The following is a 21,435-nucleotide window of genomic DNA, read 5'->3' on the forward strand; positions in this document are numbered from 1 at the left end:
CTTTGCATGCTGTATCTAACCCATGAAACTAAATTGTGTGGATTGTTCATGTAGATCCAGAAATACAGCTAGATAATCCTAATATTTATTTTGTAGATGTAGTGGATAGGACCTGTCCTTTTGAGGTCTGATGAAAGGTGCTTTATATATGCTAAGTATTCAGTTGTTACAAAGGTACAGAGCTTAAGTACAGTTGGGGGCTGGATACTGTCAATTATTCCTGCTCAAAAGATTGCTTTATGTAAACGTTTGCTTCCGGCCAGCAGTTGACTGTGTGAAAGACTGAATTTAGTTTTAATTTTCCAATTTGAAATGTACCTAGCACATTATAAGCATATGAAACTGCTTTAAACAGAGCTGAACAGTCTCATCTTATTAGAAGGAGCTTTCCATGGTCTGGAAACTTTTAAAGCCCTCCCCCCAAATCTTTGTTGGGAAAATGGAAATATAGTGGAAGGGGGAATTAAAATATATGCAGTACTATATCTTCCAACGCAAACTTACTTTACTGCTTTAAGGACCCAAAATGTGTTGTTCATAACTTCGTTAGCGAGTAAATTGTATTATTTGACATGTTTATGAAATTTAAACAAATAAATACAGAAGTTTAATTAAAACAAAATTATATATGCACCAGATACTGGAAAGAGATGGAGAATGCTGTACCCTGTGCTACCAAAGCACATTTGTCTTGGGTTTTGCCATCAGAGAAATGGGGAAAAACATTTAACCTGGTAATCTAGTTGTGTAATTCTTTAGTGGCTGTTACTTTTGTCATCTTGGTGTTCAGCTGTAATCCTGGCTGTTTCTTCTTTAACTTTGATCAGCAGTCACTTCAGATCTTCCCTATCTTCTGCCAATTGTTAAGGTACTTTCCACCAGTTTTCACTTTTCTTTCACCTAAATCTAACCCAGCTTTCCTTACGATAGGGAGACAAAATACATCCTTGTCTGATGCCTTTCACAGAGACATTACTAACTTGTGTTGATGTGTGTGAACCCTCTGGTGCCAGTAGTCTTCATCTGAACTTTTTGTGCGTTTCCAGGCCTCTCAAATATGATGTCTGACGGTGAATTTTTAAGAACAAGCTGTGGGTCTCCTAACTATGCCGCTCCAGAAGTAATTTCAGGAAGGTAGTTTCTCTTATTGGATAAATGTATATATGTATTCTCAAAAACAAAAGCCCTGCTCTTCAGTGTTAAAGCTGCAAGATAGATTGCTAAACTTCCAGGTTTGTACTTGGAAATTTGAAATTCCTGGCTTTGATGGCTGCTTTGATTAGTCTCAATACTTTTTATGTATGATTTGCCCAAATGGTAAAAAAAAGAATCAGTATTGGCAGCATTAATAAGTGGTGTAAAGATGCAAGGTCTTGACGTTTATATGGGTAAAAGTCGTTGGACTTGGCTAGGGGGGGGGGGGGAACATTCTGTTTCGTTAGCAGCATCAGATCATTGGGAACAAAAGAAGTCAGGATCTTTTCTTTCCCCTTGATCCGGATTTCTGAATTGAAGCTTATTGTAATATGAAGATGGTTCTTACAGATGGTGCTCTTCTCTGTAGGAAATGAATCTTCTTGAGGGTTTCTTTGCCATGCTAACTTTGGGTTTTGTAGTTTGATGCCCAAGGTACTTGGAACACAGATGTGGTCATTTCCTACCTCCTGTAAAAAGTATGCTCTCAGACTATCAAATGCATGAAGCTGTCATATACAAATCATGTGTCCATCAAGTTCAGTATTGCCTGCTCTGACAAGCAGCAGCTGTCCAAGGTCTTTCAGAGAGGTCTTTCACATAGCCTAGTACCTGATCCCTTTAAACTGAAGATTGAACCCAGGATCTTCTAAGTGCAAAGCATGTGCTCTATATCTGAACCTTGTCCCCCTCCATTACTTTTTGTGCAGTACAGCTGTATGGTGGATCATGCAATTGGACATGTAATTTGGTTAATATGGGTGGATTGCACCCTTTCTGAAAAAAAAAAAAGCTCATCACTGGGTACACAAGCATTATCTCATTTTTATCTTTGCAATATCCTCACAAATTGTATTGGCTGCTTTGAGACTAGAGGAAAGATATGGTATAAGTATTTTAATAAGTGGAAATAAATAGTCCTGAGAGAGAGTTTAGGATAAGAGAGAAGGTCTTTGCAAATGTCTTGCTATCCACACTTTATAGTTACGGAAACTGCAATTGTCTGCCCTGTTCTCTCTCACATACAAATTGTCCTGCCCTTCTTAATCATGGCTGGTCATTATGTAACTTTAGCCACAGTTGGCATTGACTAGAGCTTGCTTCAAACAAGAGCTTGAAACCAGGGACCTGCTTATGTCTGTTGGGACTGACCTAACCAAAATTCTCTTGGGGATGGGGTTGGGATACTGGTATTGGTGCCTGATACATCAACCCACAGTGAATTGGCCTGAGCACCCCATAAGCATTATTGCTGAATCTGTTTACATCCTGGCCTCCCTGGTTTGAATCTAGTGTATGGATAGTCACCTGCTTGGTTTTATTTCACATTAAGAAATAGAATGCAAAGGGCTGAAGCTTGGATCTTGTACCTTCTGTTGCTGTAGAATGCCTTCCTCTTGTGCTAAGCACTTGTTGGTTCCATAAATAGAAGTGCCAGAGAAAGACACTCCATACAGTGGGTGAACCGGAGCTCAAGCGGGACAACAAAGGAATGGGATCCAAGCCTGAGAGTGCAAGTGATTTGTGTAGTCTTTCCAGCGAGCTGCTGAAAGACTGAGAAATCAGTTGAAGAGGTGGTTATTATGGAGTGCTTCGTCCTTGAACAAAACTTGACTGTAAATGCAATGTTTTTTACCAGGTTATACGCAGGCCCAGAAGTGGATATCTGGAGCAGCGGTGTTATTCTCTATGCTTTGTTATGTGGGACCCTTCCGTTTGATGACGATCACGTGCCAACACTTTTTAAGAAGATATGTGATGGTATATTTTATACTCCTCAGTACCTGAATCCGGCAGTAATTAGCCTTCTGAAACACATGCTCCAGGTGGATCCCATGAAGAGAGCTACAATCAGAGATATAAGGTAACACGATGGCTCAGATGCAGACATGACAGAACCCCTGATGCTAAATAGTTACACTTGGCATCTTGCACTGTAACACCGGACAGACATCCTATCCTGCATTACAGTGATGTGATCATCTTGTTAACTGATCCATCTCCTCTTTAACGTGTATTACTGGCACAGCAAATTGCAGGTTATTAAGTCTTCTGATGTAGTACGTTGTATAAATGAACAGTTTGTTCAAATATAATTCCAGCTTCTCTGGGGTTTGGATTATTTGTCTGCTGAAGTCTGCTGCAAGTGTACCTTTCACTTGCTTTATGTTATTTTTAAGCTGCTGCTAGATTTTTTTTTTTTAGTTCCTGTGACCTGTTCAAGCCTAATATCAAATTGGATCCAAACTCTCCTCCCTTTTGCAAGTAGAATGCACTTCCGGATGTTCAAGGTGGAGTGTGGTGTCTGTGAATCCGAATCCTTGGGGGTGATGTTTTAGGGCAGTTTGTAGGGTTGCAGCAGGATAGAGGAAGTAGGAAAGCCCTGCTCTGTGAGTGGATCTGTTGCCCTCAGTTTACTAGACCTACTATGATTGTATTGGATATTTTTGCATGGGATTTTATCGTTTTGAATACTTTATGGAAAAAACGTGATTAACAACAGTAATAGTTTAAGGATAGAAATGTTAGATATTGAAGAGAATCCGTTCAGTCCAGCAGTTCTACCCACTAAAGCAGGAATATTCCTCCATACACTGGAGTAAAGTGTTGCTATCAGTAGGTATTGAATGCTACCCAAAGAGGGTGGTCTTTTTCTCAACCGTCCTTTTAGCCATTAGGAGGAATTGATATTGGAGGTAAAATGTCCTTAAGGCTCAAGAAAGTAAAATAATTGTTTAGAGCATGGAACAGTGCATTGTAAACTTGGGCCTGGAAGAGGTAGGGGGAAAAAAGTGGTATGTTTATTTCCTGGGATGGTAATTGTGTTTCAGCTATTGCAGTGTTCAGTTGTGAATCAAATTCCATTTCTAAAGAGAACAAAGTTCCTAAGCTGCCGCGTTAGTCCTGTCAAAGTAGAATCTGCATTCACAGCAATAGTTTAGACTCTCCATATAATTTTTTTCCTTGTAGATCTAGCTTTTAAAATATATCCCCCTCTCATATTTAGGGAACATGAATGGTTTAAGCAAGATCTCCCCAAGTACCTCTTCCCCGAAGATCCATCTTACAGTTCAACAATGATTGACGATGAAGCCTTAAAAGAGGTCTGTGAAAAATTTGAATGCACAGAGGAGGAAGTGCTGAGCTGCTTATATAATCGGAATCACCAGGATCCTTTAGCGGTTGCCTATCACCTTATCATAGATAACAGGAGAATAATGAATGAAGCTAAAGACTTCTATCTGGCAACAAGCCCACCCGATTCTTTTCTCGACGATCATTTCTCTCGTCCCCATCCTGAAAGAGTGCCATTTTTAGTCGCGGAAGCACCAAGGCCTCGTCACACTCTGGATGAGCTAAACCCACAGAAGTCCAAACACCAAGGGGTCAGGAGGGCGAAGTGGCATTTGGGAATCCGGAGTCAAAGTCGACCCAATGATATCATGGCTGAAGTTTGTCGAGCAATCAAGCAGTTAGATTATGAGTGGAAGGTGAGATCTATGCACTTTTTAAAACTGCCTACTCAAACCATGAGAATTTGACTCAGACTATTGCAAATGAATGCACTCAAGGGCTCTTAATTTTTTTTAAAAAATAAGAGTAAGAATTAACTTTCCGCTGTGTTTCCTAGGTTGTAAATCCATACTATTTGCGTGTTCGACGGAAAAATCCGGTGACTGGCACGTATTCCAAAATGAGCCTGCAGTTGTACCAGGTGGACAGTAGGACGTATCTTCTGGACTTTCGCAGCATTGATGGTAGGGGAAAGAACTGATATGGAAATGGTTTTTAAACTTTCTGTAGGAAGATTAATCTTTTAATTTTGCAGAAGAATTTTAAAAAGACCCTTTAAAATCTTCATGGCATTCATTGTCTCCTCAGACCTGTGAAGTAAATTGCTGCTTGACAACTCTTACTGATGTCAGACTGAAAAATGAGTTATTCAGCGCACAGTGAAGTTGATCATAATTTCAAAATAGACAAAAGGAAATACTGAAAGCAAAACATCAAATTCCCCCCCCCAGATGTGTTGATGGCTGTTAGCTTTTAAAAAAATTAACACCATGATGGCTAAATAGAGCCCTCACGTTTAGCAGCTGTATGTCTGCAGCATTTGAGGTGTCAGAGATCAACAAGAAATCACTCACATTCTTGTGTCCCAACTAGAGAACTTTCCAAAAAGCTTTAAGGCTGGCCACAGACAGACAGACCTTTTCTAATCTGGCCGGAAATTCTTATTGCCCATAATAATGGATAAGACCACTCAGTTAGCAACTAAGATGGGGTCAAGTTGAGGCCAAAATGTCCACACTTTATCCACTGTACTAAACTAGCTCAGCCAGCATCTTGTGATAACCCAACAGTTCTTGGCATTGTGACCAGTACTCCTCGCTCATCATTTCCCATTGTTTGAGATCGTGGACTCTTAATGTAGGAGAACCGGGTTTGATTCCCCACTCCTCCACTTGCAGCTGCTGGAATGGCCTTGGGTTGGCCACAGCTCTCACAGAGTTGTCCTTGTCCTTGAAAGGGCAGCTTCTGTGAGAGCTCTCTCAGTTCCACCAACCTCACAGGGTGTTTGCTGTGGGGGATGAGGGTAAAGGAGATTGTGAGCCACTCTGAGATTCAGAGTGAAGGGTGGGATACAAATCCAATATCATCATCATCCTTGCCAGCATATCTTTTTAAATTGTTCTCTCTCTTTTTTTGCCCTAGATGAAATTACTGAAGTAAAGTCTGGGACCACCACTCCACAGAGATCAGGCTCTGTGACTAACTACAGATCTTGTCAGAAGGATTCGGACACTGATGCTCAAGGAAAATCCTCTGATATGTCTCTTACCTCATCGGTGACCTCTTCCCTCGACTCTTCTGCAGCAGAGTTAACCCCGAGATCAGGGAGCCACACGATAGAATTTTTCGAGATGTGTGCAAATCTAATTAAAATCCTTGCACAATGATTTGTAAGATTGGTTTAATTTTTTTTACAGCAATAAGCATGCCTAAAGGAAAAAAAAATCATAGTCAAATGCTTCCAATTATAATCAAATACAGTTAACTTTGGCTCTGAGATGACTTAGCCACATTGCAATTTGCACAGAAATTGAATACACAAAAAGCAGTCTAGACCTCTTAATGCAGTGAAGCAAATTGTGATTAGACCTCTTGAATATGGTACAGGTGCAAGAAACTTTACAGGCATTTTGAGTGGAGTTTATCTTTTCATTGTGTACACATTTGGGACTTCATGGAGTATTACAACTGACCAGAAATACCCCCTTTTTGTAGTTTATGTTGCTGATTATATATTCCTGTTACAGTATAAATGGTCACTTGGTAGATTGGTCCAGTGATCACTTGGCCATGCCACGGGTGACTGTCTCTATCTCCGTCTTCAGTAGCATCCTGCTCTATCAGTATACGTGTTCTCTTTGTCAAACAGCAGTTGAGACCGCTGGCACATCTCAGTATTTGGCAGGTGCAGTCGGCTCAAGTGGAAAAAGTCAAGATTGCCTTGCTTTGTACCAATGAAGAGGTTGGAAAGTCCAAAGTCCATTCATTGTCCAAAGACACTATTTGAATTTTCCATTGAGTATATAAGTGAAAGCTGTGTAAGCCTAACTAAATACAACCACAAACAGTATTGGGTTCAGTCATGAGGTGGGAGTGTAGAATTGGACCTAAGGGGAACTTTAGGCTTGCTTTCCTTCAGACTGCAGCCGTGGGTCAAAGTATTTCTGAGACTGAACAGAGTTTCAGAAGGACTTGGAGGCATAGGGGTGAACCATTCAAGGGAGAGAGTAAAAAATGTCTTTGGAGAATAGCACAAGCCCTTACTTTGAGCTTCAGCAGGAATGTCAGTTGGGAGCTGTGTGCAGGCAAAAAAAAAAACACTTCCCAGCTTCTGGTGCAAGAGATGGATACAGATCAAACCATAATAGATAAGAATCACAACTTTGTAGATTCCATTTTGTTATACTGGTAGCCTTGCTAGCAGCTTCCTGCATGCTACTATAGGATGCGGTTCCTGTGCCATGCCTGAACCCAAAGAGCATGCGGATTGGTGCATGCCGTTCTAAAATTGGCGCTGACAATTATCAGTGGCTCCTGCTTTTTTTCTTTTCATGCATCTCATGGCTTTTTGGCAGATTTAGTGGGTGATTTTAGCCTTACCTGTGCATAATCACTTTTTTGATACTGAATTAAGCCCCCCCCCCCCACCGCCACCACCCAGCAAATAATGGAATGTTAGATTTGATTTAGTTTTGAAGTTTGCGATAGGCCCTTAAATAGAAATAAATGAGCAGGCTTAACTGCCGGCAACCTGCTTGGGGAATTTTTAAATTTGAGAAGTTTGCTCCAGGGAAAGCTTGACTTAAAGAGTAAGTTAAAATTAGAGAAGAATATGCAGATAGAAATAGTGTTTCCTGCCAGTTTGGCCTGGTGCACACATTGCGTGCAACGACAGCCAGTGCTAATGTTGGTTTGCTGTCTTAACCTTGGTTGAGCCCCCAAATATATCAAAAAACCTACAGTTTCAGGCTGTCCCCTTTTCTCAGAATACAAATACCACTGCAACCTGCTTTTTACCTTGTGGGCGTAAATGTGTGGAAAACTGGCTTGACTGTGGTTTGCTTGGTGTAGCTATAGTGTCTAACTGATGCAAATCTTTATCAGTCTATGACTTCATGTTCTAGTTTATACCCATCCTTAATCCTCCTTTGGTGGGGGTTAGACAGTCAAAACCTCATGGTTACGGAAAGCAAACCATCGTTTAGTGTTACATCTGTTTAGGGTGTATTGCTTGTGCAGATGCCATACCGCACAATTTTTGTAATCTCTGCTTTGGAAGCGGCAGCATTTTTAGTTTCAAAATCTTCATTAAAAGATCATTGAATAAGCCCTTAGATTAGAGATGAAGTATCTCTTTATATCATTGAACACTGGTATTCATGGAGCTAAAAAAAGTTCCAGAAACTGGTGCTGTTGTATAGCTCTCATATGAGAGAGGGTCTGTGGTGAGAGAGGTTCTGCTTAGCAATGAACGCCAGGTGAAACTGTGCTTATAGTTGCATCCAAGTCCAGTGATCTAGATCTGCTGAGCATGTTGACACCAACACCTTAAATACTCACTGAGCTGAAAGAGACATGCAGCTGCTTAATAAGCCCAGGCCTGCTGCTTAAATTTAGGGCTTTCTCTCGATTCTTGTTGGTGTCAGAGCTAATAGAGATTGGGCCTTACACATTCTGTAGAGACTCAAATTTCATAGCTGCTTTTGGAATCACTGTTCCCCCCCCCCCCACACCCCCATATATGTTCAGTGGTCTTCTCACATCAACACTTTCACATCTCTTCAAACCATGATGTTACTTTCCATAATGCAACATCTGTAAAATGTAATTTGAGTAGCAGTCTATAGTGTGTATTTCATATGGAAAGTGTATGTATATTCGTGTGTGTGTGAGAGAGAGAGAGAAGAAAGGAGGGAGGTGTGTTTTAAAGAAAACATTGAGTATGTAGTACTGCTCTGATAACCATATTAAAAAAATTTCTTATGGAGGGGGGAATGGGGACCATGTCATAGTCCTGTCTTTTAGTTTAAAAAACCAAGAAAACATCATGTCTAGTTCTTGCTGCACCAATGTTCAGTAATTGTTATTTTTTTTTTAGTTATGCTGTGTTTAATTTTGAAATTGTTACTATTGCACTTGGCAAATGGCATAAAACGCACACTTTTTAAAATTGCTGGGTAGTTTTCTAGGAAAGTGTTCAGTGTTACACAAGCTCTATCTTTGGCACACATTACGGGGCACAAGCTGTTAAGTGCTATTGCTGCACATGTCCTGTTAGTCTTCAGGTGGCCCCAAGCTGGATTGTATATGCCTTTAAAGTAAGCCCCATGGAGTTTGGTACAGGACTACATGCAGCCTTGAAGGGATTGCCAAGGTCCCCTCTTGGAAAAGACTCAAAGGTGGGCGCCAGCAGCACTTGTTGGATTGTGTCCACTGTTGTCTGTCTGGATGATGTCATGGTGCAACTGATATTAATCTTATGGATCTATCTATATATATGTTCAGTCCTTTTGTTTTTAAAGCAACCAGGCTTTAACTTTACTTTGGTGTATAGAAGTTAAAATACATAGCAGGAAGGTACTGTGTGCCTGTTCTTAAACGGAGTCAAGTTTTAATTGTTTTTAAAGAACAGCTTTCAGCCATCAAATGTTCCCTTTTTTATTGAGTTTTTAAAATATTTTTTTCATAGCAGGGGCTGTCCAACGTGTGGCATTCAAGCAAAAAATAATCACTTTTTCATAACTTTTTACACTTAAAATAAATGATAAGGTTGGAATGATTTTTTTTTTACCAGACCGTTATATGGTCTTGCAGTGAAGGCTTAAAGTTGAATTTTTTTAGTGTTACATTAGAACACGGCAGTAGATGGTCACATAGCCAGAGTTTTTGTATGGAATTGTTAAGAAAAAGGGCTTGCTTAACTTCATCTTCAAAAGCTTAAAAAAAAAAATCAAAGGGAGTATTGTGTAACTAGCCAAGTACTTTTTGAAAAGTAGTATTTCTTCAAGTTTGTCCCAGTGGCAAAGCCCTTTGAATGATTTGTTTCATTACGATTCATGACCGGCTACGGCAGTTAATCTGCCCACGTGCAATGTATTTTGACACTGGTAAGAGGGTAGAAGTCCATCTTTGTGGTGCAATACTTTCAAGACCAACTTTCAGATATGTTCTGGCATATTTAAATGTTTCAGTACATGCTTTTGAGACTTAACTTTGTCAACTGATTTACCATTCTATAGCTTAAGATGCTGATGACCACCTTCTCTTACAAACAAGATGTGCCTACTTCTATTGCAAATTTTTTTTGGCAATACTGAATGAAAAACTGCTTGTGATAGCTGTATGACTTGTTACTTTTAACAAACATTAAATTGTATGCAAATAACATGGGCGTCATGGTCGTCTTTGATAATCCCAACAAAAGCTTCTGAAACTTTTCAGATTTAGAAAAAATGAATTTCACCAGAAGTTTACCAGGAATTCTTCTAAAATTCTCACCAGCAGGCAAGCTTTTCCTGCATGTACAAAACTACCTTAAGCTACTGGTTTATCTTGCCCAGTATTATCTGCTGTGACTGGCAGCACATCTTCAGAGTTTGGGGCAAAGAAGGAGGGGGGCTTTGCCAGCTTCTAGCAGAAATTCTTTAACTGGAGCGTCTTGAGATGGAACCTTTTGTGTTCAGAGCATGTGTTTCTACCATTGAGAGCTTTAGTCCTGCTTGGAGTATGACTTTTTCACTCATTCTGATAGGTCCTGGATACATTCCAGGACACACATTCTGGTACGTGTGTGTGTTCACAGGCCAATAAAGACACGGTGCTTGTAAAGAGAGTGAATCAATACACAGGTGTTCTGTGGTTAATGCATAGAGGTTATTCATTAGACTGATGTAGGAGGTTTCTCTGAATGAATGAAGCTTCCTTATTTCAAGCCCATCCCAGTGAGCCATCTAGCTAATTCTTGTATCCTTTGACTGATAGTAAATCCATGTTATAGGAAACGGTATGGTCTCATGGGAATGGGGGAGGAGAGGTCCCCCCACTTGTAATTTGAATCTAAAGGAAAATGATTTAGAACGGAGGGCTGGATCTGACATAAATGCCACTTTGTTGGGCTGGGTCATGTGTGCCATAAAATGTAACACAAGATACCAGAGAGATAACATTTCAAATGGCAATAGCAGGCTTGATTGGATTAGGTGTGATATGCAGAAGGGTAGTTGGCACAGAGGTGTACCAGCATTGACAATGAGACAGGAAAAGTCTTAATTCCACCCATGACTATTCAGTCCAGGAGGACGCAAAGAATAAATGGACGGAAGTCTGACATGAGAAACCACAACGTTCAGTTGCTGACCTAAGAGTAGCAGTGCTCTTAAAAAGGAAGACCACCAAGGAAGTCCTCTTACAAAGTACTTCCTTGGTGTTCTCTCATCCAAATACTAACTTTGCTTAGCTGCTGAGCTGTGACAAGATCAGGCTAGCTTGAGTCATTCAAGTCAGGGCTAAAAACATTTAAAATGACACACACATTTCAATTTAAAAACAATTTTATTAAAAATATAACAAAACACCAAAAACCAGGGTAGAGTCCACTAACGTTGAGAGTATGCAGCATAACAACAATAACCTTCACCCATTAATGGAAGACAAGTGTGGGAAACAGAAGAATTCCCTGGGGAGGAAGTTCTACAGTTTTGATGCTGGTACTGAGAAGGCCTATCTAGCCAGGCACAGCTGAAGCAGGACCTCCGAAGATGAATGGAATTGATGAGTAGGTTCATGTGGGAGAAGGCAGTCCTTACTGTGTGCTGTCCTCAAACTATATAGGGCTTTAAAGGTCAATAGCAGCTCCTTTAATTGGGCCCAGAAATATTGGAAGCCAGCGTAAACGTAAAAAGACTTGAGTGATATGGTCCCTACAACTTATTCCAGTCACTGGCTACAGCATTTTGTACCAACTGTAGTTTACAACGGCAGCCTAAAGCAGAGGTCACCGCAGTAATCTAATCTAGATATTATTACCAGGAGATGCACAGTGGCAAGATCTCCCCCTCCAAGAAAGGGTTGCAGCTGATTCACCAGTGTTTGACAAGTAAAACTAGATTGTGAGGATAAGCCTAGGGAAAACCCAACATTTGCAGAAAAATAGGAAATTTTAAAAGAAAAAAGCTGAAAACCCTTAAAATTGATCTTGCTGCTTTAAGAAAAGAATACTGCTGAGACTTAAGTATCAGTGTTTATGAACTAAAATCCAGGCATCAAACAAAAGCTTAGGAAGAGTATACTGAGTTTGTTTGCCATGTCTAAAAACAAACAAAAATCCCTACAAGTAGCAGAAGGAAACCAGAACCCAGAAATATCTTTTGAAGGAAGCTTTTTGCAAGTGATTTGTCCCTTTCTGAACAAGCTTTTGGGAGTAATTATAGGTCAAAATGAGGGCTCAGTGCTAAGCCAGATCAATGCCAGAAGGGCAGCCATCTGGTGTATGGAAACAAGGTTCTCATGACACCTTAACACGAATATTTATGGTTTCTGATGCAGCGCTACAGCAGAAATTCCAAGGGAGAATCTGATGGGAAATTGCTGAATTGTACTGGGAAGTCTGATGCTATCTGGTTAGGGTTCAATAGGAATGTACATCCCACTTATGGCAGAGGTATTGAGTTGACTGACTAGGTGAATTCTATTGCAACTGCTGTAGTTACAAGTATGCATTTGAATTTTGCAGGGAACTATCACAAACTTCTGTTTGTGTTTCATGGCCTTTTACGTCCACCATACACAAATTTTCCCTATGTGTAGCATACATATATATATTGAACTTTATGGAAGGAGGGCACCGTGCATATGATGAGGACCTGACCAGTGATTTTTGCATGTCCATCATGTTGTGCATTTCTACCAAATTGAGCTCAACCTCAACCACAATCACTTGTTAAAGCAGTGAATAAGATGGGGAAGGGTTAGTTTATAGTTTACACTTTATTTAAAACATTCTGCACTCTACCCCTACACAAGTAAAATGGCTCACAAAACTATGAAATACAAAATGAAATACATACAATAACAGCAGAAGGGTAGCCATATCAACTATGGGGGGGGGGGGGGGACCCAGGAATCTTGTGACAGCATAAATGTGGGGTTTTTTTGGTTTTTTTAAAAAAGGTTTCTTCCAGCCCATTTCTTCAGATGCTATGAATGGATCTTCACCATGTGGACGTTTTATGTAGGATGTGGGGAACTGAAGTGGCGGTGGGACACGCGAGGATCAAGGCATCATAAACTGCAGGAAGTACCGGTGTGAAATGCAACTATGTACAAATCAAGTCAAGAAAATTTGTTGTTGTTCAGTCGCACAGTCAAGGGACTCTCAAGAATCTTCTCAAGCACCACAGCTCAAAAGCATCTATTCTTCTGCGCTCGGCCTTCCTTATGGTCCAGCTCTCACAGCCATACATTACTACTGGGAATAACATCGCCTTGACTATTTGGGCTTTTGTTGGCAGGCTGATGTCTCTACTTTTTATTATACTACAGAGACACCCTGACAACAAAACTAACAGCGCCTCATACATGGGGAGTCCCAGGTTTTGCTTGCGCACGTGGTTAATTCGCTTGCAATTTCATCTATTTCTAGCTATTTGTCGGGTCTAATGAAAAGGGTTTGCAAAATGTCTTGGAGGCTGAACCCTGAGGAAATGAGCAGTGCGTCACGAAAACTCATCCCCTGCCACAAATGTTTGTTAGTCTTTAAGGTGCTACTGGACTCTTGCTCTTTTCTACTGCTACAGACAAACACCACTACCCATCTTGATAGCAACCGCTAGATAAAGCAGGGAAACAAGCAGTATTTAAGACTAGGAAAGCAAAGTAGTCCCCCTGAAACGTACAAAACTCATCTAAACTAGCAAAAGCTAAAATGTGCCGTAGAAGCAGTGGCTATCAATGATAAGAACAAGATTTAACACGGCAACACCGATCGTACTACATCACCCAGAATGCTATTCGGCACATCCTAGCTGAAGGCCGAGTCGAGCGGCTTGCCGCGTCTTACTGGGAGTTGTTGTACCTACCTCTGTACTCTTCGGCAGTCGACTCCGCGGATAGAGCGTCATTCTACCCGGACTTCCGGAAAACTGCCGCCGGCCCGGTTTAGCCGTTCAGAGTGCCGCCGCTCTAGCCCACGGCATCTCTATAGCGGCAGCCTTGTGTCCTGTGCCTAGGAACAGCCCCATTCAGGCATAGACCGGAAGTCCTTATGAGAACTCTCTAAGAGTTGCGCCATCTCTATGGTCTCTTCCCCCAGGCTCTCAGATCCAGCTGTTTCCAGAGGTGACCAGGCTGAATAAAGACAGTGCTGGAGAGGAGGCTTCAGGTAATGCCTCATTCCCCAGTGGGACACGGTGATTCCTGGCTGTACGTTATATCAGAAGGTGAGGGAGGGGCTGGAGTTGGAGGGGCTCTGTCTGTCAGAGAACTGAGACTCTAAGAGAACTAAATTAACTCAGAAAGGGTGTGGGTGGAAATAGTTGGCCCAGAACGAAACTTAATTCTGGGAGTTTATTGCCCACCAGATCAGCAAAAGAATTAAGGAAAGCAGCTAGGCAAAGTAACTGTGTCATAATAGGTGATTTTAAGTACCCACACATTGATTTGGGTCAATATGTGTTCAATTCAGGAGAAAGAGATTGGTATCTTCTATTATTATTATTATTATTATTATTATTATTATTGGAATTCTAGCAGGAGCTCCTTTGCATATTAGGCTACACACCCCTGATGTAGCCAATCCTCCAAGAACTTACAAAAAAGAGCCTTGTAAGCTCTTGGAAGACTGGCTACATCAGGGTTGTGTGGCCTAACATGCAAAGGAGCTCCTGCTAGAATTCCACCCCTGATTATTGTTATTATCCCACCCTATCTAATGGTGGGCTCAGGGCGGCGTACAACATGGCTTTGAGTCCAGTAGTTAGCTTACAGGCCAGCAAATTTTTCCAGGCTATAAGGTTTTCTGAGCCAAAACTCACTTTGTCAGATACAAATAGAATGAAGATCAGTCAGTCCTTTGACTCCACCTTTACCTGAAGATGAGGACTAATGGACCTTTATTCATAACCGATGAGGTGAGAGTTCATTCTCAAAAGCTTATACCCTGGAAAATTTTGTTGGTCTCTACTGGACTCGAATTTTTTCTGCTCCCATAGACTAAAACAGCTACCCATCTGAAACCAGGTTTATTGTGATGCTGCAAAAAGGAGTTTTCAAGGGACTAGAAAGCCTTATAGTTTCATTGAAATAACTCTTTAAGAATTAGCCAAACCTAATTCATCAGATGAATGAGGAGAAACCTTAGCAGAAATATATGCCCAGCAGATATACAAGTAGAAAATGTAATCCAAGGGTTATGAGGGCAATCTCTAAATCAAGGATATGAGTTCAATATTTGTGGAAGATTTTTTTTTCTTTCATTGGAGAACTCTGGAGAGTTCTTATCACCCAACAGAGAAGATAAATGGACCAGTGTCCTGCCTGAAAGGCAGATTCAGGCGTTTATGTCCACAAAGGCAAGATGTACAATTTGTGTTATTTCTATGCAATGCTCAGTTGTATATAAGAACAGTGAACATTTATCACAGCAGGTGTACTAAGTTATTAAACACCGGTGGTAGGATAGGAATCCATTGCGATTATTGAATCTGAATGAGATGACGGTATCTCGATGGAAGAGTGACCTCATGAGGAAACTGTTTTCTTGTTCCTGCAAAACCTAAGTCGGGAGTGGGGCAATCTTATTGAGCCTGTGGGTTCTTTAGAATTTTGGAAATGGGTGCTGCAGAAGTGCTTCATGAGAGGCAGGAGCTGATCACAATATGGTGAGATAGTTGGCCCAAAACGGGGGTTCTGAGACAAGCATCAGCCTGTGATGGAGGTAGCTGTTTTTGGATGGGCACTCGCTGGAGGCACAAGGGTGATGCCTCTTGAGTTCTCCTGAACCACTTTGTAGCCCAATGAAATGGAGGAGAGATAGGATTGGCTCTTAGCTTTGAGGGAGAGATGTTTGAAATAAGCAAAAGGACACCAGGATGGGTGCTACATTGGGAACACTGACCTAAGTTTGAGAGAGAGAGACACACACACACAAACACACACTCACATCTGGTACCTTGCATGTAAGCAATATAATGCCACCATTCCAAGAAGCTTACAGTCTAAATGATTCAGTGGGGAAAGCCACTGTGGGTGTTTCTCCATTGCCTAGATCCAATGGTTAAGGCTTAAGGCCATGATGGCGAACCTATGACACGCGTGTCACTGGTGACACGCGAGGCAATTTGGCTGACACACCGGAAACCAAGGAGCGTGGCGAGCCGCGAGTCCTTCGGAGGCTGCTGAGCCCGTCTTGGAGGAGCAGCAGCTGCTAAGGTGAAGGCGAGAAGAGGCGGCAGCAGCGCAGCGGGCCGCCGCCTCTTTCCCCGGCTCCAGGCCGGGGGTGGGGGTGGGAGGGAAGGTTGGGGGTGGGAGGGAAGGTTGGCCGACGCTGCCAGCGCCTCGCCTTGACCTGGGGGTGGGAGGAGACAGCCTCCTGGCGCAACCCGTCCCCCACCCAAAGCAGAGGCAGCCAAACGCGCCTCCTCCTCCTCGCAACAGGGCCGAGCTTTGCAACCCCCTTTTCCCGCCCTCCCCGGGGCCTGAGGAAATAGGTGGGTACAGCAAGAAAGAAAAAAAGAGCATTGCAAAAAAAGAGGCAGGGGGGGAAAGAAGTGTCCTCCTCGGCGGGTCGCACCTTTGCAATGCCGGGGCTTTGCAAATGCAGGAGCAAGGCAGGCGTGTTTTTTTCCATTTGTTTGCACGGAGCGGCTGGGGGGGGGGAGGCAGAGATGGCATTGCAGCAGTGTGTGTGGGGTGCAATGCCCGAGGGGGCGTCGCTCTTGGGCCTGTTGTGGGGCTGCCCCCCCTCCTCCTCCACCCGGTCCTGGTTTTTTTTTTTTGCAACCAACATGATTTTTCTCACTTTGCTCTCGCGCTCTTTCTCATGGCCGCCTGCCGGAGGCGGGGTTTTAGATTTAAAGAACAAGCTGCCCTTTTCAGCTTGGAAGAGGAGGAAGGGGGTGGGCGATGGGGGCTGTGTGTGGGTTGCAAAAGAGCAAGGGGAGGGGAGCATTGGGTCGCCCCCCTTGGCTTCCCTTGGCAAGCGCTGGAGGAGAAAAGGCGGGAAGAAAAAAAGATACACCCTTTCCCGCAGGGTTACCAATCCCCAGGTGGGGGCAGGGGATCCCCCTCTCCCCAAAATACCCCCCCCCAAGTTTCAAAACGATTGGACCAGGGGGTCCAATTCTATGAGCCCCAAAAGATGGTGCCCCTATCCTTCATTATTTCCTATGGAAGAAAGGCATTTTAAAAGGTGTGCTGTCCCTTTAAATGTGATGGCCAGAACTCCTTTGGAGTTCAATTATGCTTGTCACACCCTTGTTCCTGGCTCAACGCCAATGTCTCCTGGCTCCACCCCCAAAGTCTCCTGGCTCCGCCCCCAAAGCCCCCAGATATTTCTTGATTTGGACTTGGCAACCCTAGTCTGACCTAGGCCGCAGACCGCGCACTGGATCCTTTGTGCTTGGTTCTCCTGCGGCCCCCTCATTTGGTGAGTGTGGTTGAAGTGACACGGTGAAGTGACACGCGACCCGAGGAAGACTACACTTTTTCCCGATTTTCGACACACCAAGCTGAAAAGGTTAGCCAACACTGGCTTAAGGTGATGAAAGATCCACAAACCCTAGGCCAAGACTAGGTAGAGCCTGCCTCGGCGGGGAGGGCGGGATATAAATAAAAGTTTATTATTATTATTGCATTTCTGCATGTGTGTGTAGAAACCATATATCACTGCTTTCTTCTCCTTTCCACCATCTTAAGAACATAAGAGAAGCCATGTTGGATCAGGCCAGTGGCCCATCCAGTCCAACACTCTGTGTCACACAGTGGCCAAAAAACCCAGCTGCCATCAGGAAGTCCATCAGTGGAACCAGGACACTAGAAGCTCTCCCTCTGTTGCCCCCCCCAAGCACCAAGAATATAGAGCATCACTGCTACAGACAGAGAGTTCCAACAATACACTGTGGCTAATAGCCACTGATGGACCTCTTGTCCTCCTCTGGAGGTCTCTGCCCTTTCCCCCCTCAATTGCACATCCTTCCCCTCCCTTCTCTACCTTGCTCTTCTTGCCTTATCTACTGTTCCCTCTCCAGCTTCACTCTTTCTATCCCATCCCATCTTGTACCCTTCAGTCTATCTCCCCCACCCTCAGTATCGGCATTAACCGAGGCTGAGAATTCTCAGCAGTGTTGGTAAATAACACATCTGTTGCTTCAACTTTAAGCGAATAGGTCTTTGCTCTACTTGTATGCTATACTAAATTTAGATGTTCAAGATCTTAAATGTTTATAAGTTTAGTTGGTTTTTTCTTTTTGCTTCTTCCTTGTTATTATTGGGATTCCTCTGAATTGGTCTGTGACCGTTAAATAATTACAATATATCACCACTAGAATTTGTTTGTAGGAATGAAGTCCTTTTTCTGCAAGCCTGTAAGACAGAGCTGCAATATGAGCCCATCCCGCCTTTGCTATATTTACTAAGTTGTGTTGTTTAATTGTATTTTATTAATGTATTACTATATTTTAACTGGTTTTATTATGCTGTAATCTGCCCTGAGCCCACGTGGGAAAGGGCAAAATATAAATCCACCAAATAAATAAATTTTCAGTGGATTGCCTTGTAGTGGTAATTTGAACTAACGTCAGTTGTAATTTTAAGATGCATGTAAAAAAATTTAACATGTACTCCTTGCAGCTCTGAGAAATGGCTTCCTTCGGGTGGAAGAGGAAGATTGGGGAGAAAGTATCAAAGGTAACATCACAGCAGTTTGAAGCTCAGGCTGCTGATGAGCAGGGCCTTGATGGCGATGGGGCCGAGTGGCTCCCTGAGGCAAAGAAGAAGAAGGGACTTCTCCTTGAAGACTGTTTGGCAAAAAGTAAACAGCTGAAGGAGGAAGGAGCAGTTTTGGCGGAAAATGAAAGGTACAGGTTGTGTTTTTTTATTTCTCTTGGTGGTTGACTTCTTCAGGTGTGTACATTTTGCTTCTGGTTACATAACCCCTTCAGGAGAGCATGAGACTTGCACAGGCTTGGAAAATGTGAAGCTCCCAAAGATCCAGTGCAGACAAAATATTCCTTGACCTTCTATCCATAGTTATGAGTGTTCGGCAGATTCACATGCTCTTCTCTTCTCTCACGTGTGCCAGAACTTACTAACACAAACCACAGTTTGCAACCCTAGTAAGATGGTGCTTTGGGCTGTTGCTGGGTTGGATAAAAGATGGTGTTTTTAAGTTGCTGTTTCACAAACAGAATGAGCCTGTTATCAGAGGAGGACCACTTCTGTGAATGGAAGAATACTTGTGCTTGTAAAAGATCCTATGACAAATGGAAAGGGGTCATTAAATTGAAGCCTGTGGTTAGCATTAAAGAGCTGTGCAGGGATATCTATCCTGTTGATTGCTAGCTTTGTTTTTTTTTTTTTAATCTATCTTTTCCTCCAGGGAGCCCAGGGCAGCTCACATGGCTCTCCTGTCTAGTAGAGCCAGTTTGGTGTAGTGGTTAAGTGTGCGGACTCTTATCTGGGAGAACCGGGTTTGATTCCCCTCTCCTCCACTTGCACCTGCTGGAATGGCCTTGGGTCAGCCATAGCTCTGGCAGGGGTTGCCCTAAAAAGGGCAGCTGCTGTGAGAGCCCTCTCCAGCCCCACCCACCTCACAGGGTGTCTGTTGTGGGGGAGGAAGGTAAAGGAGATTGTGAGCCGCTCTGAGACTCTTTGGAGTGAAGGGCGGGATATAAATCCAATATCTTCTTCTTCATCTTCTTCTTCTTCTAGTATTTAGTTCTCACAGCAATCCTGTGGGATAGGTTAGTCCAAGACTGGCCCATAGTCATCCAGCAAGCTTCATGATAGAGTGAGGATTTGAACTTGAGTCATCTTGGTCTAATTCTGGCTCAGAGCATGAACTTTGGAACTAAAATGGAAGTGAGAGTGTGCTTGGGAAAGGGGAAGAAGCAACAGGGAGGAGAACAGAAGCCTGAGAGGGGCTCAAGGTAGCCTAACCACAAGTTAGGCAACTGAACGGCACTACATCACTTCCGGTGGTCACTGTTCAGGAAGCATGTCAGCCAGGCATCAGCCAATCCGGTTACTTTATCTGAGAGCTCCTGGCCATCAGATGACAAGGATGCTCAGCAGCACACATCCTTTCCCCTGAGCTCTCCTGCATGCTGTGGTTTGGGAAAGGCAGACTCCTTTATGTCTTCCTTTCTTCAAGCTGCGGTACAAATGAAAATGAACTCCACCTCCTCCCTCTGGCAGAGCTTGGGGGAGAGGTGGATTCGTGGGAGACAGCTCAGTTCTCATCCACACTTTTCATTTCCCTGAGATTGGGACTGGAAAAACAGGAATCTGCTGCACATTTTCCGTCTTAGTTTTTGTTGTTGTTGTCGTTGTCAAGACCCAACCAACTTACGGCAGCCCATAAGATTTTCAAGGCAAGAGACAGTCAGAGGTGGTTTGCCAGTGCCTGCCTCTGCATGGTGACCCTGGACTTCTTTGTCGGTCTCCCATCCAAATACTAACCAGCGCTGATGCTGCTTTGCTTCTGTGATCTGATACTGGGCCAACCTGGGCTATCTAGCTCAGGACACCACAAATAAGACCAGCGCTTTTTTTTTTTGTATTAGCCCAACAGGAGCTCCCCCGTGCCTTCCCCAATGCGCCCGCTGCAGTGAGCACCCTGGGGAAGGCTGAAGCCATTGGGCAGGCATTGAAAAATGCCCCCCCCCCCGTGCCTCCCCCGGTATGCCAGTTGGAGCCCTGGCCAGCCCAGGCGGAGCTCCCGCCCCCCCAAAAAAACCCTGAATAAGATCAGTTCCCTCCCCCCTCTTCCAAGTCCTTTGCTCACACCAGGCTGAGATAAAAGGTGGTTATGGGGGTGGAGAGCACAAAAAGGGTGTGGACAGCCAGCAAACACAATCTTGTGGTGGGCTATAGAAAATGAGTTGTTAATTTTTACTAGGCATGGGTGTAACTTGCTGTCATCTGGGCTCTTGCATCTTGGCAGTCCTTGCTGTTGGTCAGAGCTGTGGCATGCCGCACCAACAGCAGTGAGCTTTAAACTGAGTGGATATTAGCAGGCAAAAGGCAGTGGGGTACAGGGAAAACGAGGGATTGGGTGAGTGGAATTCAGAACTTGAGGGGGGGTCAAAAGGGGCATTTGAGGCTGCCCCTTCTCCTCTCTTGGCTTGGCTTCTGGTGACTAATGGAAAAGAGTTGTTTTGTATTGCCCACCCCACCCTGAGGATAAAAATGTGGCACTCTGATAGTGGCACTCAACAAATAGAAATGGAGACAAATGTTAAAGACTTGCTCGTGGCCATAATGCACGCAGGTTTCGCTGGATGCATGCCTGTGATCTATATGTCTATAATATGCCTATATCATAGATATAACTCTATAAAGCTGCCTTACCTGGAGTGATTTTTATTACCACAATTTTACTGCCTAGGACAGGGGTGGCCAACGGTAGCTCTCCAGAAGTTTTTCGCCTACAACTCCCATCAGCCCCAGCAG

The 21,435-nt window shown here is 43.3% G+C and overlaps 2 protein-coding genes across 2 annotated transcripts in view; both read left to right on the forward strand.

Moving 5' to 3' along the window:
* PRKAA1 (protein kinase AMP-activated catalytic subunit alpha 1) overlaps positions 1-10,153 on the forward strand; it is a 38,346-nt gene extending 28,193 nt beyond the window's left edge. Inside the window, exons 5-9 of the mRNA XM_060236046.1 lie at positions 1,047-1,134; positions 2,834-3,058; positions 4,202-4,685; positions 4,826-4,952; positions 5,911-10,153. Of these exons, the coding sequence (XP_060092029.1) occupies positions 1,047-1,134; positions 2,834-3,058; positions 4,202-4,685; positions 4,826-4,952; positions 5,911-6,155 (1,169 nt within the window). The 3' untranslated portion in view covers positions 6,156-10,153. The remainder of the gene's footprint in view (positions 1-1,046; positions 1,135-2,833; positions 3,059-4,201; positions 4,686-4,825; positions 4,953-5,910) is intronic.
* A 3,840-nt stretch (positions 10,154-13,993) lies between these two features.
* Positions 13,994-21,435, forward strand: part of TTC33 (tetratricopeptide repeat domain 33) — a 52,703-nt gene continuing 45,261 nt past the window's right edge. Inside the window, exons 1-2 of the mRNA XM_060236043.1 lie at positions 13,994-14,146; positions 18,613-18,839. Of these exons, the coding sequence (XP_060092026.1) occupies positions 18,622-18,839 (218 nt within the window). The 5' untranslated portion in view covers positions 13,994-14,146; positions 18,613-18,621. The remainder of the gene's footprint in view (positions 14,147-18,612; positions 18,840-21,435) is intronic.

This window comes from Heteronotia binoei, chromosome 4 (genome assembly GCF_032191835.1).
Source record: "Heteronotia binoei isolate CCM8104 ecotype False Entrance Well chromosome 4, APGP_CSIRO_Hbin_v1, whole genome shotgun sequence".
Taxonomy (NCBI): Eukaryota; Metazoa; Chordata; class Lepidosauria; order Squamata; family Gekkonidae; genus Heteronotia; species Heteronotia binoei.